The sequence below is a fragment of the Alexandromys fortis genome, unplaced genomic scaffold (assembly GCF_014885135.2).
Source record: "Alexandromys fortis isolate MF-2015 unplaced genomic scaffold, M_Fortis_MF-2015_v1.1 scaffold_63, whole genome shotgun sequence".
Classification (NCBI taxonomy): Eukaryota; Metazoa; Chordata; class Mammalia; order Rodentia; family Cricetidae; genus Alexandromys; species Alexandromys fortis.
In genome coordinates, this window is record NW_026067953.1 from 5114576 (window position 1) to 5139564 (window position 24989).

The 24989-nt window shown below is 47.4% G+C and overlaps 1 protein-coding gene and 1 long non-coding RNA gene across 14 annotated transcripts in view; one reads left to right on the forward strand and one right to left on the reverse strand.

Annotated features, from left to right (window-relative positions):
- Positions 1–23478, forward strand: LOC126507204 (uncharacterized). Of its 3 annotated transcripts, none has more exons than XR_007593457.1 (9): positions 1–160; positions 16604–17316; positions 17453–17592; positions 18702–18867; positions 19694–19813; positions 19934–20093; positions 21128–21403; positions 22141–22296; positions 23349–23478. It is a non-coding gene; the product is annotated as an uncharacterized lncRNA (long non-coding RNA). The 3 variants fall into 3 exon arrangements; XR_007593455.1 differs by lacking the exon at positions 23349–23478 and adding an exon at positions 22397–22521; XR_007593456.1 differs by lacking the exon at positions 23349–23478 and adding an exon at positions 22397–22521 and having other exon boundaries at positions 19964–20093.
- Foxn3 (forkhead box N3) overlaps positions 1–24989 on the reverse strand; it is a 370445-nt gene that overhangs the window by 150237 nt on the left and 195219 nt on the right. For all 11 annotated transcript variants that reach the window (XM_050151430.1, XM_050151427.1, XM_050151429.1 and 8 more), the window contains one exon: positions 350–462. In XM_050151430.1, the coding sequence (XP_050007387.1) occupies positions 350–462 (113 nt within the window). The remainder of the gene's footprint in view (positions 1–349; positions 463–24989) is intronic.

Below are 24989 nucleotides of genomic sequence, written 5' to 3' on the forward strand. Positions count from 1 at the left end.
AAAGGTGGGATCACCTGTATGCCTTGCCGCTTGTACCCCAACAAAATGTGACACACAGAAACATGGAAGCTGTCAACGTTCCTCTGTAAATGCCTACCGAGGAAGACATTATTCTACCTACCGGGAAGCCTGAAGACACACTCCCTGGAGCAGAGACATGGTAAGGTTTGAAGGAAATACATCAATGGATGTACCTCCTAATCATACTTAAATTTTTTTCTCATTTATTGCAGTTATTTTTAAAAATCTCACACAGCCTACTAAATTAGTTTTAGAGCCTGACTCTTCTAGACTAACACAATTCCAGGAGACTTAAAAAAAAAAAAATCAGATAGTCCAATTTACTTACCTTTGATAAGCCTGAGGGGTGGGAGGTGGGTGGTAGGGTGTCTTTTTCAAAGCCTGAATTAGGTTTTGTCTATACTCTGGGTCTATGCACCACAATGACCCTTTCCCAATACTCTGCAAAGAAAAATTAAAATAAAAACATATTAATACAATATGATTAATTATATCAACACAGCACAGGGTATTTTGCAGTAGGCAAATACATAGCTATACTATAGTTACTCTTAAAAGCCTCCTGTTATTTGTTAACAATTTCCCAGGCATAAATGTTGTCCTCTGACAACAGGAGACCATAAAGGGCTCGTACCTTCTTCTCACCGAGCTGGACAAACCAGAGGAACATGTTGCTACCAGACCGTGCTGATACAATAGCTCAATGTGCACATCTGAGCTACCCAAATACAAGAATCCCTTATTTTTCAGTATGAATTTGGAAGAAAATACATATTCTCTTCCAAATTCTATAATTTGGCTGGCATTCACGTTAAGAGCACTGAGACAACCTCCACGCTTCATTTCTGCTCTTAAGCTCCCAGCTGTTCTCAACCACAGTGTACTGGCACGATCTTACAAGAACAGAAAAGTAAGCCACTCAGTGTTTTTGCCCCCCCTCAAACTTGCACACAAAAGAACATTTATGCTTGCAATGGAATTTATAATTTCCTTCCCCCAAGAAACAAAAGACTTCAGACAACAAAAGCAAACCTAATCCAGAATCCAATGCATTTTTATATTTTTATTGGGGGGTGGCATCAGGGGAGGGGACACAGGTCTAAGGGACAACCGGGGACACTTCCATTCACAGCAATCCGCTCCAGTCTCTAGGAATCTTTAGGAGAGGTCACACTTTAAAAAGTGTAAATTGGCTAAAGCTGTTCCCTGTGGGGGAAAGGAAGCTTCCGCCCCGAAGGCCACTTTTGGGCAGGCTGGAGGCAACTGGTTAAAGATCAGCATTTTGCTTTAAAAGTGGATGGGGGGGGGGCACTTAAGTGGTACCTGGAACAGCACTTTCACTACCCCGCTTCCAAGTGGGCCAGGGTACCCAAACCATTTGATGAGGTCACTTCTAAATATTTGCTGATTTGCAAAGAAAAGAAGCTAAAAGAGCCACCCAACCCTGTCCCTTAGAGTTTCCCTCACTGCTCTCCTCCAGGAAGCCTGGCGGTGTCTTCCAAAGTTTAGAAAAACAAACGAGAAAACCTTGTAACTAACACAGGAACTAACACAAGAACCAAAAGACCACTAAAGCTAAGCCAGTCCAAAAATCTTTGAGAATTTTATTTATTTATTTATTTTTAGTTCTGTATTTCAGTTATCACTTCACCAAATAGCTCTCACAAGCCTTATGCATTCACGGCGAGTGTTAAAATAATCCTCAAGCCTCAGGAACATCAGAGCAACTAGAATGAACTCTTCCTGGTGTACTGGGGACAGGAGAGGACTACAAAGGCCACAGCCCAGTCGCCGGGGCCCAGAACATTTATGCTAAAGACATACACGCAGGGCTTAATCATCTGGGCAAGTAAAGACCTGAAAGTCATCAACTTTCCCCCAGCCTTTCTTTCCATGCTCACATTTTTAAGTGTGGTAGAGTTTGAAGGGCTTGACCCAGCCTTTCCAAGCAGAACGGGTCCTTGATCCTCCATCTCTTCCTATGGAAAAAGCTGGCTGGTGTACTTTAAAGAAAGGTGAGGTGTGGAGAGGGCTGGGAAGACAATGAGTTACCAAACTACACTGACATAAAAGAAGCCACCAAAGCAAGTTAGCTCTTCCCACGGTGGGAGGACTGGCCTAACCCTCTTCATCAAAGGCTCCCAGTTGAGCCCTTGGCCAGGGGACCAGCACAGGTGTGGGGAAGGCCATAGTCAACACACAATAGAAGAAACACTTCTGCAAGGAGACAGTCCCAGCAGCAGGAGCCTAAGGGCCTCTGTTCTCACCAAGATGGCTTTCAAGGCAGGGACAGTTTAATCTTTCACCTGAAAAAAACCCTCAACAAAGAGCAACCAGCCTTCTGGGGTAAGCAAGCATACGCCAAGAATGTGGTTCTCCCAACCCCAACTCAAGTATCCTGTTTATGAGGCGGTGATGCTATTTAAAGACGAGATGGAATAAACCCCAGATCTGTGCCGAACAATCCCCCAGTAAGTGATCCAGCTCCTGCGAGGAAGGCTGGAAAGTGAGACTGGGCAGTCTGCAGCCACATAACCATGGCCTGTGTGGCCATGGACAAGCATGGTGTCTGGTGAGAGACGGGCAAACGCCGGGATGGTACGAGATCAAACCCTAACCCAGAGGCATGCCTGCGGGTACCCGAGAAAGAAGTGACGGGTTAAGGGACTGAAGAGATCATAACAGAAAAAACATGCCTGACTAGACATGTCTCACTACCTTAAATTTGTTAGCCCAACGTTGGTATGGGAGGAGTTTTTGAAAATTTAAAGTCTTCACATAACTTGGTTGAACAGCATGTTGGTAAGAGTCTTAGTATTCTAACAAAAGTTCACCACTCTATCTATCTGCCTCCCAGGCACCCTATACACCAAGCTCTGACCACTGTAACTTCTTTATTCAGGAAGCCAACACCACTGACAACCAGCTTCTAGAACTTTCCTTTTGCGAAAAGAATCATGATCATCAAAGTGATGCTTCCAAATTTAGTCAGTACATATACTATTACTCATTACCAATCTCAGGCTTTGGTTCCTAAGAAATCGTAAGGATCCTCTGGACTCTGCTGAGGTCTGGGACAGCCAGCACGTTACAGGTTAGGAGATTTTGTCATTGGTTTTCTGACCAAACAGGCACTGACTGAGGAGTAGTGACACACCAAAAGGCAGTGCGTCTTACACGGAGAACTGCAGGCATTCAAAAGAGGAAGAGCTCGATGCACTGCTGCTTGGGTATGCACCCTGTCAAAGCCTCTAATGGCTTTAGGGTAAAAGCAAAGGCCTTGGGGTTCAGGGCAGTGGGAAAGGACAGCACACCTCATTTCCACGCCTCCTCTTTGGTTTCATGTGATGATTCAAGTGCTTTAGCCAAAAACTTCTGAAACGGAAATGCACAGGGGATAGATAGAGCGCTCAAGTTTCAAAGGCCAGGAAAAATTATACCGAATGCCTCATGCAGAAGGGGGTGTGATTTGATTATATTGCGTAATAAGAGTCAGCGCATTTATGGAAATCTCTGCATGTCATCTGAAGACAAGAATGCAGAGCTTCCTAATGGGAATAACTGTGAGGGTCATGTACCATGAAATGTTCAGGAATTCAAAACAATAAGACACGTCACATATATATATATACGTCATTATATATACATGTGCATATATATTATGTGATTGTATGTCTTTCTCTGTGTGTATATGTGTGTATGTGTATATATGTGTGTGTGTGTATATATATATATATATGCCATCTCCCATACGCACACATACACAAACACACCCATACACATCATACCCACTCCAGAGAAAACTAACATACAAACAATAGGGGATAAGATAAAGTTTTTATATCTTTTTAATTAAAAGTATCTGAGGAGTCACTGATAACTCAATGGACAACAATAAAAAAGTCAACATACAAAAGAAGCAAAAATATTTTGGGGGGGAACAAAATGAAATTTACCAGGAAAAGGTCCGTTCTCCACCAGACTTGTGGAGAAGTACGGATGGAGAGACCTTCTCTGCAAGCTCATCACCACCCCTCATCCCACAGCTCCGTAAAATGCACTTGGCAGTCAGCCTGAGATCCATCTTTTCAGGTTCAAATTCCTTTGCTAGAAAGACAATTCCTGAGGAACGGCATAATATGAGAGAGAGAGAGAGAGAGAGAGAGAGAGAGAGAGAGAGAGAGAGAATGAGAGCGAGCGCATATGTAAAGACACATGCACTGTGAAAAGAGGACAGAAAGGGACAAGGATGCGAAGCTTCTGCTTGGTCACTCTGCCTCTTTGGGCTAAGACAGAGCGTCAAGATTAGCAATTGGTCAGCAAGCCCCAGGGGCCCACCTTCCTCCAATCCCGCAGAGCCAGGCTCACTGGTGGGCACAGGCACAAGCATCCTTCCGTGCAGGCTGGGGACATGCCCTTGGGTCTCCATACTCTGACCAGCAGGGCCATCTCCCTAGCACCAGAGCACAACGTTTTAAAGTTTGTTTTCTCAGACTGTAATCAACGATGCATTAACAGGTCATGAAACCAATGTAATGGGTCATAACTAGGATTGTTTTAAAGAAATAGAATATAAATCAAACAGAAGAGTAGAAATATCTGTAGTCACATGTTGTGAGATATTTGTGTGTACGTATATGTTCAATGCATATGTGTATTACGTCACAAGGTGATACATAGGTCTAGCTGGGAGCTGGCCAACAGCGGTCAGCAAACATGGGTCTAAGACAGCAGTAGCAGGGAATTTTCCGTCCTTTTCATCCCTTTCCAGGGTTAAGGCCTCTCCTAGCAGTAGTAACAGATATACTTAATGTGGTATCGGAGCTGAGCTTGGACAGTGTGGTCAGAGACCCTGCTTTTAAAATGTCAGGGAACTGAGCGTGTGCTCTCAGTGACCTTGAATGTTTTTGAGGTCTTTCACGTGCCATTTTTGGGGATGTTTCCAACATTACCCAACCTCACTAACAACTGATCAACATTCATTTGTTTGTTCGTCCACTCCTTCCTTCCTCCCTTCCTTCTCTTCTTCCCTCCCTCTCCCTTCCTATTTAGCCAATTTCAGTCACCATAGAGGAGATATAAGGAAAAAAAGGAACACAAAAAGGTGGCTGCCACCATGCAGCTTCTATTCCGGAGAGGAAAAAGATGAGCGTGTAAAAATGAACATCCTAGATGGGAAGGACAAAAGTGAGGCGACAACTGCTGTGCAAGGGATGCGTGGATTGGAGGGAAGTGTGGACCAGATCCAGTATCCACAATGAGGATCACAGGCACTGTGTCATGGAAGGGCAGAGGAGGAGGAGCAGGGGGAGGAGCATGGGGAGGAGGAGCAAGGGGAGGAGCAGGGGAAAGAAGAGAAGGGGAGAAACGGGGGGGGGGCAGGGGGAGAAGCAGGGGGAGGAGGGGGAGCAAGAAGCTCGGGAGAAGGAGGAAGGGGAGCAGGGAGAGAAACAATGCAGCTTTAGAATGTATTAGAGAACTAGATGGACATAAAAATGGATTCAAAGTGCCAGGGAAAGAAAAACAGTGGTTTGGTTTAACTAACCAGGTAGAAGACTAGAGATAGCCAACACGGTGTAGAAAGCATAACCTTTGACCCTGTCTACTAGATGTACTGGCTATGATATTTGTAAGAATTTACTGGGCACAGGAGTGTAACTCAGCTGGTTCGTGAATTCATGAAGCCCTGGGTTCAGTCTCCTGTACTAGACAGAGCAGGTGCGGTGCTGCACACCTGTGATCCCAGCACTGGGAGGTGGAGCTTGAGACCAGCACAGCTAGGCAGGGAGGGCGGGAAGGAGGTGGAAAGAGCCCTACTGAACACGAACTCAGGCCACTTATCGTCCCTCTGCTGTACCCTCACTGACCCAACCTCTGTAGCTGAAGCCATGACCACAGAAGGCAGGTCTGAAGTGATCTGGCTTTTGAGGTTTATACTGCCAACTGGCTTCTCTGCAATAGGGCTTGGTAAACTCTCTTAAAGGGCCAGAGGGAATCTTTCCATCTTTGAAGTCCACGGTCTCTGTTGTTGACAACGCAGCTCCACCCTGACAACCGTGACAACACAAAAGCAAGCAGAGATGTAACCATCGTGTGTGGCTACGCTTCCAGGAGGCTTTGTGTGCAAAAGGCACAGCTGACTGCCCGCTGCCCGAGAGTCCCACACTTGTATTCAGGTTCAAAGCTCTATAGCTCTGGGAAGAGAAAGGCCCAGGTGAGGGGCTGCTGAGGTTCTGGATTGGGGGAGGGGGGCAACAATGGGAATCATTGGTCAGCTGCTCCGAGACAGGAAAACGGGGTGCCTGCAGGGAGGAGAAAGAAGGGAGGTGTACAGACACACACTAAAAGTCATGTTCATCAGTAGTGATACCACATATCATTAGTGGGCTGTGCCTTGCACTGTGTAGTGTGTATAGTGCAATCTCCACTCCTTGCTGATCAACTGAGTCCCCCACAGGGCCTATCACCCTGGGTTTTGTGTTTGTGTTACACATAGGGCCACTATTACCACTGGTTTCTCTGGGCCGTGGATCCATAGTTAGTGAGAAGCAAACCACTCCACAGTGTTTCAAAGGGTAGCCCTTAAGTTTGGTTGGCATGGAAACTAGAGTCCTGAAGACTGGAGTCCAAGTTTATATCAACTTCTCAGCTGTGTGACCCTGGGCAAGATAACTTAACTGTTCTGAGCTTCAATTTCCTGGTCTATAAATGGGACTGCTGTAACAGCATCTGCTTCTAGGGGCTGTGGTTAAGGATGAATGAGATAATACAGGGCTTGGCACGTAGCAACAGGACAACAATTATCAGCTCCTGTTACTATGACGGCAATGCAAAGCTAAATGACCATCTTGTCAACACTGTGCTCCAAAAACACACTTCCCAAAAGAAGCAAGCAATTGTTAAAACTGTGAAATAAAGCCGGGAAGTGGTGGTGGCGCACATCTTTAATACTAGCACTTGAAAGGCAGAGGCAGGAGGATCTCTGTCAGTTCGAGGCCAGTCTGGTCTACAAGAGCTAGTTCAAGGACAGCTAGGGCTGTTCTACAGAGAAACCTGTTTCAAAAAACCAACACAACTGCGAAATAACATATGCAAACACACGTCCAAACATACATAACACACATCCACATACACATGGGAAATGAGACACAATCACACATAGCTGTCTGATGGTACTCTCCATCAGCCTATCGGAAGCACTGTGCTTAAGGAGATGGAGGGGGAAATGAATGTATCGATCAAAGTAGAAGAAACATAAACCCCAGTCAGCCACAGTCAGGACAGTTAGGAGTTCCAAGTTCTTTAAAGAACTCAAGCTCTGTTGCCATACATCCTCGGGGCCCGGCGACCATGTGGGAGGTCAGAGGTCTCTGCTCCCAAGAGTGGCCATGAGGAACCCCTCCTGGACAGGTGAGGAGAAGCCTGTTTCAGAGGATAAAGCAGAGGGCAGAGGTAAAAAGGGCAGCAGAGCCAGGGGTTAGGATAGGGGTGGGTGGCTCTGCCCTGTGCTCTTCTAGGGAGGCATTCTTACACAGAAGTTGGAAACCATTAGTTCACTCATTTGTCACCAAGAAACACTCGACTTTCTTGAGGGGCATCGGATGACACACCCAGGTTCATACAAACTCTGCCCAGGTTCGGGGAAGGTAATAGTCTTCTCTTCTGGACCAGTTCAGCACACTTTATCCTCTGGGGACCGCCAGGCTACAACACAGCTTCCCCAGACGCTGGGTTCTCTGCCTCTCCCCAACTCCTGCTTCCCCCTCGTAGAAGGGGTGAGCGGGTGGAAGCAGCACCTTCAGAGCCCCTACCCCACAAAACTCAAGCTTGTGGCTGCATCTGGATTTTAGTGAGCCACATCTCCAGCACACACACTTCCATGGCCTGAGCAAAGTGGGTTTGTCTTGGACTCCTTTGGAAGCAGGCACTTAACACTATTTGTACAGAACAACAGGGCAGGAGATGCTGGGCAAGGTGTAGAGACCCTGAGCAGAATCCATTTTCCTAGCGCAGGACCTCTAGAGGAAGGCAGGCAATAAAATATAAAGGATTGCCTGTGCTGGCCAGGAGGCTACAGGCCCATCAAGCAGGGAAAAGATGAGGCCTGAGGGAGAACCATCAAACTGCACAGAGCATGTGCACACTTCAGCCCTCTCCTCCTGTGGAATGCTGGCTACCCACAGCCCCGGCCACCAAGTACTGATGCTCCTGGCTACGTCTCTGCGGCGTGGAGTGTAGCGCCAAGGCTGGAACAATCTTCTGAGAGGCTGCGAGGCAACCACCCCATGACTGTGTGTCCATAAAAGGGGACCAAAAGTGAGGCCAAAGCTTCTCTGGAGAACATTCCAGAAAGGAGGCTCCCAACAGCAAGGGAATATATACCTGCGTGGTTCCTGTCCGTGCTGCTGATATGCTGGGTTACTGGGGGTGGCTGTTGGAGGACACCATTTGTCCTCTTGGATTCCATTTCTTCATCTGCATCTCAGAGGTAGTTTCCCTGATCCTAGTGTTATGAAGGCATACACAGAACCGCACCCAGCCTCTTAACTTCTCTGGTGCCAGGAGAAGTTACACAATACTGGGGAAGAGGGTGGGGGTAGAACAGAGAAAGGTCATTCTAACAAATGGCCGTAATATGCAGATGTGGGCCTCAAGAGAGTAGAGGAGACCCAAGATAAAACTCAGCACGGGGCACTACCAGGAGCATTTGGTCTACCTGCAGTTCTACTGGCTGCAGTCAAGACGCTGGGGAAAACCTTTACACTTCAAAGCCCTTGGGAAAAATCATCTCAGAAATTAGGCAAATACATGAAGGAGGGAGGGAGAAAAACAATGACCATAGAGAATTTTCTTCTTGAAGTCAGTGCCTCTTCCTGTAACAAACCCTCATATTCTAGAAGCAGAAAAAAAAGATGAAACATTCCAGCTGAGTGTAGCAGGTCACACCTTTACTCAGAGAAGCAAGTGGAACTCTCTGAGTTCGAGACCAGCCTGGTCTACATAACAAGTTCTAGGACAGCCATAGTTACGTGGAGAGACCCTGGCGAAGAAAAGGGATGGATGGATGGATGGATGGATGGATGGATGGATGGAGGGAAGGAGGGAGGGAGGGAGGGGACGGAGAGGGGAGAAAGGGAGAGGGAGGAGAGCAAAGCAAAGATCCCTTGAGCATTCATCTAAACTTTCTAATAGTTTGGAGAGGTTTGTATTTTTTTTAAAACCAAAAACAGAGGGATAGAAAAGAGAAATACTCTCTTCACACTCAACACACTGTCCTGAGAGCCAGGATATTTCTGTAGGCAGGGAAGACCTGCCTCTCAGCAAGGGAAGCAGGAGATCTGGACGAGACAGCCCCAGGGCAGGATATTCCAAACTGGCAGGCCATGCATCCTCTAGGTAGCAGAAAAGAAATGCTGCCACTCCTGCCAATAGACATGCCATGGCTTTAGATGGAAATCACCTCTAACGAGCTCCGTGGCAACACTAACTCTAGCTCCTAGCTCTCTCAGAGGCTCACTCAAGCCCCTAAATGACGCCTGTTCGCTGCATACCTGGCTATGTGAAAGGGGTGGGGTAGGAATTCTTTTACATGCCTAGTATGCAAACTCTTCATCTATAGCGAAGTTGTGTGTGTGTGTGTCCTTGCATTAACACTTCAGTAACATCAAAATAATTTAAAGATTTGACTAAAATCAAAATAATCTCTAGCGAGAACCCATCCCACCCTGCCATTTCTCTACCAACCATCAATGAATGTCCCTGCCACAGAGTAACATCAAACCTACGAGATCACGCCTGCATCTGCACACATGGATGGACACATACACACAATAATTAATTATAAAATAACAATAATAATCAAGATTGGCAAGCTGGCTCCACAGGTAGAAGTAGGTACTGACACACCTGATACACTGAGCTCAAACCCTGGGTCTCCATGGTAGGAGAGAACTGACTCCCTCTTGGTGTCCTCTGACCTCCACACACATGCACACACATGTACAATAAATAAAATGCACATTTTATGGACTGTTCTATGTATGGGTGTTCTCTTTGTAATAAAATTGGTCAGTACTAAATTTAACAGTCCTTCTTGTTATGTAGCCCAGGCTGTCCTCAAACCCACAAGCAAATTACAAAGAGGACACACGGTGGAATGGAATTATGTTTGAGGGCTGTTCGATGTCAGCGAGTGAGAGGCTTGCTTCCCAAGCCTGTTGACCATGGAGTGAAGCCCAGAAGACACACAAAGGAGAGAACCAACCAGACACAGACGGTGGTGGATCACATGGCTTTAATCCCAGCACTTGGGAGGCAGAGGCAGTTGAATCTCTGTGAGTTTGAGACCAGTCTGGTCTACAAAGTGAGTTCCAGGATAGCCAAGGCTGCACAGAGAAACCCTGTCTTGGGGGGGGGGGGGGGGGGGCGGGGGGGGGGGGGGGGGGGGGGGAGAGGAGAGAACCAACTCTTACAAAGTTGTTCACTGACATCTACACATGCACTGTGACACACACATGCACAAACACGTACACACGTGCACGCATGCAAATCCACATATCACATACACATAAAACAAACTCTACAAAAAAATTTAAGTCCTGCATTTGACGGCCTTTTTTCACGCCTTTTTTTTTTTAACAGCTGAAAAGGTAAACTGACTTAAAGCTCAGAGACGCGAAGAGTAAATAAGCACTCGCCCATTTACTTATAAAACTCCTGGGCTAACTTTAGAACTTAGAGACCCAGGAAGGGATGCCATAAAGAAGCCAGATGAAGCAGAGTGGGGAGGGGCTGGGCTCTGGCTGACTTTGCACTCTCTCCTGCACCTCCACCAGCTTACAGGTGACTCAGAAACTGCAATAATATTTTATGAGGACAATTACCGCGGCTGGAGTCTGACATACAGACACCCCTGGATAACACAGACACCCCGGGATAGATTACAACTAACCCTCCCAGGGCCACTTTATCTTTTGGTTACCCATAGTTACTCATTTATTTTTAAATGTTCCAGTGTGATCTTATCTAATTGGCACATATAATTTGATCACCTTATTTCCAAAACTAAAAGCTGCTGGTAGCACCTGGCCAGGTTCTAAGGCCAGTGACGGGCGTGCAAGGCAAGGGAAGCGGGACACTTAGCGCCTTTTGCTTTAAATAAATCAATAAATAAAATCACAGCATATGAGCTCTGAATCAAAGTCATCAGGCTGTGTGCTTGTCTTCAGGGAGTGGCCCTGGCCCACTGGTAACCACAGACACACCCTCCACCAACTCCACCAAGACCTTTCTGCGAATTCCTGAGCTCTGCAGACATCCAGCTCTCAGCCTCAGCATCCTGCTAAACTCCTAATCCCACTTTTAAGGAGAAGCTGCCTTTCCAGTGCCTTTAAGTTCCAGGCCAGGCACTCCAACAGTGAAGGACAGCCTTTATTTAATACAGTGTCTGCATATGGCCCTCCCCTGTGTGGTACCACGTTACACAAACAGATCTGAAATCACCCAGGACCCACGTAGAGGACAGCTGAAGCAGTAAATAACAGGCAAGTCAAAAACAGGAGTGAGCTGCCAATGCAGGGACCAAGGGGGGCAAATAGCCAGTCCCAAACTTCAAGGGGAACATGAGCCTCATCTATGGCCAACACATGAAGGAAATGGAAGAGAATGGATGAACTCTATGGTAAGGGCAGTGTCTACCCAGAACACCACTCCACGTGGCTCTCCAATAGCTCACCATGCAGTGACCAAGCGTAGAGGCCAGAGTTTCTATACTCAGTGACTTAAAAGACACCTTCTCTGTCTGGGGCATGCTTTCTCTCTTAGGGGCCCATCTTGGAGGCCTTAAAAGGCAAACAGGCCAGAGCCCCTACTATTTTGGTTACTTTTCTTTTGTCTGTGATAAAATACTCTGAGAAAAGTAACTTAAAGAAGACAGGGCAAACCGGGCTCTGGGCTCACAGGTACAACCCAGGACAGCAGACACGGCAGGCACATTAGTCTGAAGCAGCTGGTCACACGGCGCCCACAGTCTGGAAGCAGAGCCCGATGAATACTTGAGTCCAGCTTGGCTGCTTCTTTGCATGTAGTCGGGACCCAATTCCTGGAAATGGTGCCTCTCTTTTAGAAGAGCCTGACTCTTTCAGGGTGGGGTTTCCCACTTCGCTAATCTAATCAAGGTAATAACCCCAGCTGGGTGGTGGTGGCACACACCTTTAACCCCAGAAGTTGGGAGGCAGAGGCAGGCAGACGACTTTCTGAGTTTGAGGCTAGCCTGGTCTACACAGAGAGTTCCAGGACAGCTAGAGCAACCCAGAGAAACCCTGTCTTTAAAAACAAACAACAGCCGGGCGGTGGTGGCGCATGCCTTTAATCCCAGCACTCGGGAGGCAGAGGCAGGTGGATCTCTGTGAGTTCGAGACCAGCCTGGTCTATAGAGCTAGTTCCAGGACAGGCTCCAAAGCCACAGAGAAACCCTGTCTCAAAAAACAAACAGACAAACAACAAACAAGTAAAAAGATAAAAATCCCCCACAAACTTGCCCCGGGGCTAAACTAATCTAAATATTCTCACACAGGTACCAGGAGGTGCGTCTTCTAGGTGAGATTAGAGCCAAGGAAGCTGTCAGTATTAATAACCCCCTTGCCTTCTCACGGATGCTACTTCTGTGGGTCCTGCTGCTGAGGGCTACCAGCATCAATGTTTGCTGAGTGTTGGGTGTGAAAACCATACCAGTCACATGGAGATTCCCCTAGACTACAGGCGCACAATCTGTGAGGTCCTCACACGGCCAGACCGGCTGGACAGCACGCCAGTTAGTTCGTCAGTCTTTGGGTTCACCTGAGAAGTCAGAGCAACCTGAAGCACAAAGAACAGAAGTCCTGCAGGCAGGCGTATCCCTTTGACTGACAGCGGGCAATCACTCTGGCTACCCCAATGGAAGGCTGGCGAGAAAGGCTTCCAAAACTCGGCCCACATTTCAGATTATCTAAAGAATTTGAGGCAGGGAATATTGAAGGCACTCAGCAGATTGCCAAGCCGAGTAAATTTCAGCCCTGCTTCCAACTCAGAGGCGCACACTTTCGATGAGGGTGGCAAAGGGGGCTTCAAAGGAACAGCAGCTGCGATTCCATTAACATTAACTGCCCATGTGCCCAGCGCACTCTCAAGCATCTGACAGTGGTTATTTCACTTAATTCCCCCGTCAGCCTAGAGGGTGGGAGGAGCGGGATAAGGAAATTAAGGCTCAGATAGGCCACCAAAACACAGTGACAGACACCGCAGTCAGGCAGGAGAGAGCTGCAATACAAATAAAATCACAGTTAATTTTCAAATCGACCACTATAATAAGCAATGGACATCCCAGAATAGGAGTGTCACACAAGTTCATTACAATATGTGGTACATGTACAGAGAGAGAGAGAGAATTCCTACGATTCTACTCCTCGCTGCTGTATTCTATTTGTGTTGCTGGTATGTGACCATCTATCTGCAGAAACGTCACCTCTCTTAGAGGACAAATTCTGAACAGTGATTGCATACCTCAGGTGAACCTCAAAGACTACAGGAAGCAACTTGAGAACGTTTTTGAAGCATTTATAGTCATAAAAGTCAAGCTCTTTAGGAAGGAAACCTGGTCCAGATTACGGTCAGCAAGAGGCAAAGACAGGGTTCAAACCAGCAACCCCCAGGTTAGCAATGTGAGAAAACCCAGCCTTGCCACAAACATTTCCAATTGTGTGTGTATCGTTCCCAAGGCTCTCACATTTGCATAAAGGGCAATACCAAGACAAACCACATCCCTGAAGGTAGGAACAGCTTGTATACATCTGCCCTGATGCAAGCTTTCTGTATTCTCTTGGCAAGAAGATGTCTTATAAAAATGTGTGCAAAAAAAAAAAAAAAGCAATACCCAGAAAGAAGCCAGAGCCCAATGTGGTTCTTTCAAAATTATCTAGACTAACCACGGATGGTGGCACATACTTGTAATATCAACATTAGGGAGACAGAAGCGAGAGGACCAAGAGTTCAAAGATATCCACAGCTACATATCAAATTTAAGGCTAGCCTAGGCTACATGAGAGCCTGCCTCAAAAAAGGAGGAATGGGGAGTCCAACAAAAATACCTAGAACTGTTTAAGCTGGATCTGATTGGCTGAGGAGGGGGCTCCGGGTGTACAGTGCTTGCTGTGTTAGCTGTCAAAGCATGATGGTCCGCGTTTGCTCCTCAGCAGCCACACACAAAGCACAATTCTAGTGCTGGGAGGCAGGGGCAGGGAGGGTCCCTGGGTTGCTAGCCAGTCTAGCAGAATCATTAATCCCCAGATTCAGTGAGCTCCTATCTCAACAACAAGACGGAAAACAACAGAGGAAGCCCCAACATCTACCGCTGGCCTCCACACAAGTCAACTTGGGCTGGGGAGATGGTTCAGCAATAAAGAGCTTGTAAAATCAAATCTTCAGCATCCACCTTAAAAATCCAGGTGTGACCCCATATGCAAGTGCCTGCAACCCCAGCTCTGGGGTAGGGGTGCGGAGACTCACTGGGAGACTAGGGAGACTCTCTGGGGCTTTTGCTGTCCACTCGTCCAGTCTGAGGCTTAGCGAAGACCCTGACTTAAAGGACTGAGATAGAGAGTGATAGAACATGACACCCCACATCCTACTCTAACATCATACATGCACACGCATGAGCACACACACATACCACACACCAAACACCTCCACCCACATACACTACACACCACACACGCACTACACATACTGCACACACTCCACAAACACCCCACACACATACACTACACCCCAGTTGTTGTACATACGCATACACCACATACTAAACAAACACTACACACCACACACCAAAACTCCCCCAAACATACACTACGCCCCACACCAAACACTCTCCACATACTCTAAACACACATATCCCACATACGACACACACACCCTGAGCGGGAGTCCACACACAATTCCTGAGGACAGGAATGACAACTTAAGTGCTCATACATACAAACTCAGCACTTACACATGCCTACGTATGTGAAGCCCAGTTCTCAATCTTATATGAAGACGAAAGACAGAAAGGCCCTTGGAGTGCCCTGGCTGTGCAGCCTAACCCCCCACGTCAACAACAGCACAGCTTGTCGACTTCAGCGGACTTTTCCTCCCGCGGCAGTCCTGAGAACCTTCAGCACATGGTATACTCCAGGATGGAATGTAGTTTTCTTACCATATTAAGAAAAGCTTGCTTTGACCAGTTAGTCTTGGTGATTTGACAGGGTCTGGATTAGTTACTTTATGCATTGCCAGGACGAAAGAAATGCTTCCTACAAGAAGGAGGGGCTTAGACTGGCTGGGAAAGTCATCTCAGCAGAGAGCTAAGGCGGCAAGTCACACAGCAACCGCAGTCAGGGAGCGGGGAAGGAATGCCTGTGCCAACAACTCCCTTTCTCCTCGAGCAGCCCAGAGACCCAGCCCAGGAACATGTATCAACGATTAAGATAAACCTTCTCATCTCGATTCATCCAATCTGGATGGTCTTCACAGGCCTGCCTAGAGGTGTGTCTCCTAAGTGGTTCCAGATCCTGTCAAGTGGGCAACCAATATTAGCCAAGGTCAGGGTCATCTAGCACAAGAAAGTTCTTCCTAGAGTGTAAGATGCCCAGGTCTCGCAACCCTCTGTCCTCTTCCTCTACAAAGCTGGCCCTGCAAGGAAGGAAGAGCGGGGTGCCCTTCTCTGAGAGAGAGCCTTCTCATTTTTCTACCCTCTCCAGGCATGGAAAGGTAACGATCAACTGTTTAAAAATAAAGACAATCAGAACTTACCTGAAAAGAGTTTGGGGTTCTGCAGCTTGTGTGTGTGTGTGTGTGTGTGTGTGTGTGTGAGAGAGAGAGAGAGAGAGAGAGAGAGAGAGAGAGAGAGAGAGAGAGAGAGATAGTCAAGGTTGACTTCAAACTTGCTATGTGGATGATGATGACTTTGAACTCCTAACCCTCTTATCTCCTGTCTCCAGGAATATAGGTGTGTCCCACCATGCCTGGTTTATAGTGCTAGGGATTAAACCTGGGGCTTCATGTATACTAGGCGAGCACTCTACCAACTGAGCTACATCACCAGGGATGAAAGATCTTTAGATATTTACAAGCCTCCTACCAAGACCCACTTGACCATTGGGAGTCACGCTCATCCCACTCGTACTGGTGACCAAGTCCTCAAGGCATGTCGGGGCCACTGCAGTGGATATGGCCATGTTCCCCCATGATGCATCTGTGCTGAACTTACTCAAAGAGCCCAGCAGATCCACCTGCTCCCTTCCCTTGCCAAATTGACATTAAGATAATCCACCCACATGCTCCCTTTCTCACTGTCTTCCTCTCTGGCCCCCCTAAAGGAAAGCACCAGTGAGCCATGGAGAAGGGAGGAGCCAGGAAGCAGGACATTATCCCATACTTGGTCCTACTGGATACAGCGGGTTAGCTGCATCTGCTTCTGTAAGCTATGGTCCCTTGCAAGCACTGGGAAGCTCAGCTACTTTGTCTCTTCTGGTTTCTAAGACTACTCCTTTCTTTTTTATACCTTCAGACCCACAGGGTAAGAACATGCCCTGGCACAGCCTCCATCCACTTCCCTCCAGAGTGAGCGCGCCATCCCGAGCTGCTTTCCGATATGCTTGCCCACAGCTGTGAACCAGTCTTTATCAAATTCTCCTCAGTTACTTCACTTTAGGGAGCCATCAATCTCCTGCCAGGACTGTGACTGACAAGCTAAAAACAGAATTGATTACCCTCGAGTTTTTCTCAGAGAAGCTACATGTCACAATAGGTACAGAGTAATTCCGATGCGATTTCTTTAAGTCATGGGCAGGCGGAAAAATAGGTCATCCATACTTCTGTAATAATTTACTACATGGCATACCTTGGAAGAGCAGAACCGTCTTCTTATAAAGTGAAGTAAGCTGTGGAGCATGGAACTCGATTACAGAATTGAAGAAGTATGCTGTTGCTAAAAATACTCCGCAGGATTCCTTTCTAAGGGCATCACCCATCGCTACTACGGTTCTGAGTCGCTCTAAATGCATATAAAGACCACGCTGAGAACACGCTGCAGAGTGCACAACAGCAAGGCGTGGGACTCTACGGCAGCCACTGACGGGACAGCTTACCTAAAGCCAAGGGGTCTGAGCTCATCTGTTCTAGGAAGAACACTGTTCAAGCATACTTCACAAGACCAGTGTTCAATAAAACTTCACAATACCTGTGCACCTCATCCTGAAGATCATGGGTGCTCTGCTGTAGGTCAGGGAACTGGCAGGAACTCGGAACAAGACTAAAATCTCTAAGTTTAGTAGTATGAGCTGTCTCATGGTGTGGGGGGGGGGGGCTGTAAGAGCTATGGGGAGTACTTACCATATGTTTATTTTCTGTTTGGCAGTGCAAAGAATGGCGCCTTGAGACACGCATGCCACGCTAGCACTCTAGCACTGAGTGGCACACTCTAGCCCTGCACTGACATTCTTCAGTCCCTCTCAACAACCCTCCTGCCTCAGCCTCCCCAGGGCTGGGATTATAGAGGTATGCACCACCACATCCAGCTTGCTTTTTAGACACTGAAAGCATGAATCAGTCATGGCTTTGTAAGGAACAAGGCTCTGAGACTTCACCTAAAGCCAAGTGATCAAGTGCAGGCTTATCGCAGGCTTCCTGGGAACCCTGGGTTCCCGCAGTGGGTGGTGTTAGCTTCCCAGGGTTGAGCCTGTTGGTACAAGCCTTGAAGTTACAGCATTTTACACCCAAGTATTTTGCAACCAGTATGAAGAAAAGGAGCATGTTCGCAGAATGTTTTTCTTAGGAAAGCAAGGTGAGATCTGTTTAGGACAGCTTTAGCCTCCTACAGCCTCCCTGTAGGGACACACCATGTGTGGACATTGATCACTGTCCCTTTAACTCACCTGTACGCCTCATGGAAATGGTTTCCTTTTTCTTCCCCAGGTGTGTGTGTGTGTGTGTGTGTGTGTGTGTGTGTGTGTGTGTGTGTGTGTGTGTATGTGTGAGCCTATGCTCTCATGGGGGTAAGAGAGGGATGCTGGATGTCCTCCTCTATCACTCGCTGGCTTTTCTTCCCTGAAACAGGAGCCATGCTGGTGGCCAGCAAGGCGTGGCCATTCTTCTGTTTCCTCCCTTGCCACACTGGGGTTATAGGCTTACTTGACCATGCATGGTTTTTTAAGATAGGTACTGGGAACCTGAACTTGGCTCCTTGTGGCTACGCCTCTTATCCACTGAGCCATCTCTCTAGCGCCCATTTCATTTTTGCTCATAAACAGTAGCAGGTGAGCCCCAAGTCTAGCACACAGCAGGTGTGTAATAGAGACTCTAATCAGTTAAATCACATACTGGAGAGCAGAACTGAAGGAAATAAAAACCTGGTAGAGATGTTTTGACTTTGACACACAAATGTATGACTAGTCAAACCATAGAGAAAGTCAAAGAAAAACAACACAAATGAAGGTAATAAGACACAATGAGTATTTACGGACAGTAAGCACTGGGCAGGACATGAAGCAATGAATGAGTACACAAAGCTATGCACTAGCTTATAAACAAGTCTGCCAATTTCATAAACAGTTACACATACACTCATTACATGGGCCACCTAACAGATCCCTACGGCCTTCCTCCAGGGAATAAAATCATAGTCTACAGAGAGACGCGGTCAAGAATGCTCCAAGAAGCTTGGCTTATAATATCTTAAAACTGGAAATAATCCAGGATCTACCAAGAGGTGCGAAGATACACGAATCATAATATGTGCATAAACAGAGCCCCCGGCAAGTGCAGAGCTCAACAGTAAGTCCACACAGCGACATCTGCCATTTGGGAGAAAAAATGCTGGGAGAAGGAGAGCTAAGGAGGGTTCAGTGGTGCAGGTACGTAGGCACACATGATGGCCTTATTATTCTCTTTTGTTTAAACAGTGTGCGCGTGCGTGCGTACGTGTACTGTGGAGCACACAGGACAGTTTTCAGGAGTAATTTCTCCTTCCACCAGGTCTGTGAGTCCCAGAATTGAACTTTCTCGGGCTTTGGTGGGAGGCTCCTTTACCCTCTGAGCCATCTCTCCAGCCCAAGTCAAAACATCTCCCCTGAGTGTAATTTAATTATGTGTATGCAAATTATGTCACAACAGAGTTGATTTTTTAAAAATGTACAACAAAATCCAATATGATTTTTTTTTAACTTTAGAGGCTAGAGAATTGGCTTGGTGGTTAAAAGCCTGGTGTGGTGGCACATACCTATAATCCCAGAATTAGAAGTTCAAGGCCAGCTTGAGCTACATGAAACATTTCTTTAAAAAAAAAAAAAAAAGCCAAGACTTATTAGGAAAAGGAACAATATCAGGTCTTGAAATAGAAAATATAAGAGAAGCTCGGGCCACAAGGACATAGTTAAAGACTAAAAGGGTGATGTTCAAAGGGCATAAGCTACAGCTTGAAAGGGTCTCATGGGCCAAATTTGGGATAATTTGAGCATCAAAATAATGGTTGCAATTGATTATAAAACACTGACTGAGGGAAGCCCCATGGGTCCACAGTCACAGTCACAGAGAAGGATCATCTCCCACTATTAGGAGCAATTATTGCGCTAACCCTTTCTGTAAAAACTGCTCATTACAGTGCCTTGTTAAGAACTTTCAGCTAGCAAGAGAATCACTGAGTTGCCATCTTGCATCTACTGACATGGTTCGGCAGTGGTCACCGACGGCTGCCTGCGTGGTCCCAAGTCAGGCCCCTGTGGTATGCACACTCAGGGTAAAGGGCAAGGCAAATCGTCCGGTGGGGACAGCAGAGAGGGATCTGGTGGGTTGGCTAGCACCTGGTGTTGTTGCCTGTCAACTGCTTAAACGAAATCAACAGGACCTGGGATTAATCAGACCCGATTTCCAGAGAACACAGGGCCAAGTTCAACAACACGATAAGGAAACAGCTACACTTGCATGCGGCATTCAACACACACACCAACAGAAAGTTATCGAAGACTCTGGAAGACACCTACAGAAACCTGAACACAATGGAGGTGAGATCATATGTGGAATTACTTTAAACTTCCCTGAGTGGACAGGAGAGCTGTTGTTATGTAGACCAACATATCTGTTCCTGAGATCCACGCTGAGCTTCTAAGGGTGAAGTCATTCTTCCAAATTTTTAGGTATCTAAATTTTTGTCATAATAAAAAGGGGACGATAGTTCAGCTGGCAAAGTTATTAACCACACAACAATGAGGACCTAAGTTCATCCCCAGAACCCAGTTGTAGAGACACAAGTACACACATGCAATCCCAGCCCTAGGGAGATACAGACATACATGTGGGGCTTGCTGCCCATCCAGACCAGCATAATGGCAAACCCCACGTCAGTGAGAGATCTGTTTCAAAACATGAGACAGACGGATGGCTCCTGAGGAAAGGAAACCTCTGGCTTTCAGATACTGTACACACACACGAAAATGTGAACACACAGAAATCCTAATGTTTAAGTCATCCAATTTGGGGTACCTTGCTGTGCTCGCCCTAATCAACTGGTCAATAACAAGAGAAATGGTTATCTGAAGGGCCCTGAATCTCTTGAAACCAATTCACTTCCTTATGTGCCAATTAGCCAGCCACACTGGACTGTGAGGTTCAGCTCCCACCATCGGGATAAGAGGCAGTCACCACCTACCTTGGGGGAAAAGACGGAAGCCATTTGCTAAACCAGTCTGGATTCTAGCACACCCCTTTTGCAGAAAGAAATCACCCTGCTAAATTACTTGAGCATTGTCTGTGTGTTTCTTTGTTCGGCACCAAGAGTATTCTTTCCTCAACAACAAGAGTTTCAGGTCAAAGCAGGAAACTGGCCCCTGACACAAATGGAGGGACAGTCTCGGCTCCCTTGTGACATCATCCACCCACTGATACAGACTACCAGGAGTCTCCAGGATAGGACTGGTGTGGTGTGCACTGTGGGTGGGAGCTGAGACAGCTACTCCAGCAGGATGCCAACACGTCTGCTACGTTAGCTGGGGAGTGCCCCAACTTCTGCAATTACAGACTCCCTCTCGTGTACCCACAGGACTCCTCTGAGAGCCAGACATGTCTGGGGACATCCCTAGCAGCCTGGGAGGAATCCTGGAAGAGACACTTAAAACACACCAATCTGTCTGCTGCTGAGTGATCACACAGCATCAGATTTCCACCACTGCAGCGCAACGTCTCAGACGCAAGTCGTTTCTTCTCGAAATAAAAGAAGCATTCTCACGCTTATCACTGGAGAGGGACCCACTGAATCTTTCTTTAATGCCATGAGAGCTCTACCTTTGGAGAATGGGAGAAAATAAAGATAAAACTGGTAAGGACAAAACAGAAGTGAGGCCCTGGCTTTTCTCACATCACTGGGACCACGCAGAGATCCTGAGAGATTCTGGGAAGGCAACTGATGGGGAGGGTCTTACAGATCCCCCCAGGTGGTTTTCCTACCTGGTATTTAAAGACACTAAGCTCATCTGGGAAGAGCTTGCCCCCAAGAATATGTGGTCATTTGTGCAGCCCAAGTGTCCCAGGGATACAAGATCACCTCCCATGAAGAAGGGCTGCTCCACGGCACGACAGGCAGTTCTGCAGCGAGGAGAACCTGCACACAGATCGCAAGCTCACTTCCAGGGCAGAACGGCACTGTTCCAACACCCCTCACGTACTAAGGCTCCTCTCAGTAGCCCATCCCTCTTGATAAGTCAGATTTTTCCAAGAATACCAAAGCACTTCATTAAGGGCTTATTTTTAGATCTTACATACCCCCCCCCCCCCAAGGCCTGGGCATTGAAGCTTGCTCTCAGAACAATGTTCTGGGGAAATTGGAGGATCTTTAACAGGTGGTGCCTAGTAAGAGGTCAGGTGACTAAGTCATGCCCTGGGGGTGGGGGTGGAGACTCCTTTCTTCCTTCTGTTTAGTCTTGCTCTGGACACACTCCTGCTGGGAGAGGCGCTACCTCACTCGCCACAGACCCCGAGCAATGGGTTCGGGCAATTGTGAGCAAACACTTCCAACTGTCAATCAAGATAACGCTTTTCCTTGGCTGTTTGTTACAGCGGCAGAAAGCTGACTAACACCCTCAACTCCAGACTCACACCGGCGCTGGGAAGTGGTCAGCCTTCATGAGAATATCTGACAAACTTCAAACCGCTCTTTGGTGACAGACTGCCCAGTGATCCACACATCTGTCCCCTGCTGTCCCCAACGCTAAGGTGACACACTAAACCCTTCCTTTGTCCTCTCCTGGGAACTGCAGGGTGGTCACCTGCTCCTCCAAGCCTACATGCTAGGTTGTCCACCTTTCCTCTACAGAGAGGCTACAATGGTATCCTCTGACCGAGGATCATGGACCACCTGAATCCTCTGAATCGCGTTCAGTGTTGCCCAATTTCCCCAGACGCCTGCCTGGAGTCAAACTTGGCGTCCACAGGAGAAAGTTCCCTTTCTGTGGAACTCATCACAGAAGCTTTTTGAGCTGCCACAGCAACACACGGCTGTGTAGCAGTACTCAGGGGTCTCATGATTTGGTCCTGAGGTAACTGATGAAGGAACAGGCCCCTTGCAGGCCTAGAGCCACATAGGTAATGCATTTGCTTTTAGCTTCATGAAGCATTCCCAAAAACATCTAGTACATGACCAGACAGTTCTCCACAACTGCCCAGCACCCCAACCTTGTGACATGTGCAGCTGAGCCCAAGCAGTCTGCAAACGTGCATAAATAAAAGTCAAATCAGCTCCATCCAGTCCGTTCCACGGTCCTCATTATTCCCCAAGCTTTCCCTGCAGTGTCTCAGCTTCCACACACCTGCTAGCTCTCGGTCATCCTCTTCAGTGTTCTGGTTGACCACAACCAAGCCACGCCCCTTCCCTGGAGCCCCCTAAATGAGCTCGTTCTTCCTGCTCCCTCCCACACCAGAAGACAGGGTCCTACGTTCTTCCTCCTCCCTGTCTGTCCACCCCACCAACAGCACCCAGGACATCAACCTCTATGAAGGCAGGTGAAACCACCTGCCCCTCCCCACTGCTACTAACACAATCAACAGAGTCGCTGGCCATAGCTGGACTCTTAACCAGTCGTAGGCTTCCTAATGGCCCAACCACCGCCCTGCCACCTTCCATTCTTGTTCACGCTCTAGACTTTCAAAAGCTCTTTCAGAAAATACCCTAACATTGTAGGCCTGGAGGTCAATAGAGCCATTCCCCCAGCAGGGCACCTTCCACCTTTCCATTCTCTTTTAAACTTTTCCCTTCCCTCTCCCACCAGTTATTTCTCTAGGAGGCATCTCTGTCCATCTGCACCTTCAGATCAAGCCGCTGTCTCGACACGACCATTCTCTGGAGTTGGACTGGAGGCATACTGCGCTTTCGAAGGAGTTCAGCTTCCACGTGACAGATTACCCCATCGGTCTCTTTTGTGGGAGACAATAATCACCCACTTTGTGGAAAGGGAGGTCACTAAATAACAGGAGAAATGCCTGACAAAGATGGCAGCATCTGCTGCAGAGAAAACATGAGCAAAATCTTAGAGGTCACCTTGAACAATATTCGTCTAAGGCTGCTACAGGGAGTCTGCCCTGAGAAAGGCAGGTGCCTGCTGGGTCTAGCAGAGAAGTGGGGGTAGGTGTTCTGGAAGTGCCCACCCAAATGTCCCCTCGATGCCCTATTGCTGGGAACACCCTATTGCTGGTAAGCGCAGCGTGCTGAGTCTTTCTCCCTTCTTCCTCATTTTTTGGCTGGAATCTGCGCCATCTGTGAAATTACACTGCAGAGGCCAGGTTCCCGATGATTTCAATAAGACCTCAGGGAGTCAAAGCTAAACATATGTCTCACAAAAACATAAAGTGATTCATACGCTTTCATCTATTAATTGGGAAAGCAGGCTTTTTTATCAATGTCTAAATTTTTACGAACAGTGAGAGAAAAGCTGTGTTCTTTCCATGATGCGTGGCCCAGTGACGACATCATCAGACATCTCCAGATGATGTGTGGAGTGACATACGAGCCTCAGAGAGTAAAGGGGGTGACGGATTTTATGTAAAAATATAGGTCAAATGTATGAATTCTGTAGACTTTGGTGACTGATTAGTGTTAACTCAGAGGCTTAAAACCAGACATTTGCTTTCTCAAAGGCTAGAAATCTGAAATCAGGGAGCCTTTAGGGCCATTTCTGGACAGTCCCTAGCTCCTGGTGGCCCTCTGTAAGACTTGATGTTCCATGTGTGGCTGTACCTTCTGTGGTGGCATCACCTTCCACTGTGTCCATTACATGTATGTATTGGGGGAAGGAGGCACACCGCAGTGCATAGGTCAGAGGAGAAGCTGTGAGGGTCTCTCCTTCCACCACGTGGTTTGTAGGCATCTAAGTCGGTCAAGTTTGTCAGCAGATGCTTTTAACCCCGAGTTATCCTGTCAGCCCTCTTTGCCTTGTAAAAACACCAGTCACTGAACTCAGGGCCCAGTCTAATTCTTTTTAACTGATCATATTAGCAAAGACCTGCTCATGAAAGTAGGTCACACGTTCTGAGCCACCAGGTGGACATGAAGTTGGACGTGGGTGACCCCTCAGTCCACTATAGTGACAGTGGAGGGAAAACCTGAGAAATTGCTATAGTCATCAAAGCTAAAAGAGACACAAAGGCTTTGTACTGCTATCAAATGCTTTTTCTCTCTGAAACCAATCTTAAAGGACCACTGGTGGCCCCCAGGAATGAGACTCAAAGGGCTCATGAGTGATGAGGGATGTCCATCAGGGCATGGGATGCAGGACTGGAGATGGACTCCATCATACTCTCAAGGGTTCAAGGCAGACCTCTATCTAGCAGAAGAATCAGGGTGAGAACTCAAGTCTTCCTAAGCCAAAGCAGACAAGCAGCCCTGCCCGCTGGCCATGAGACGGGCAGCTTTC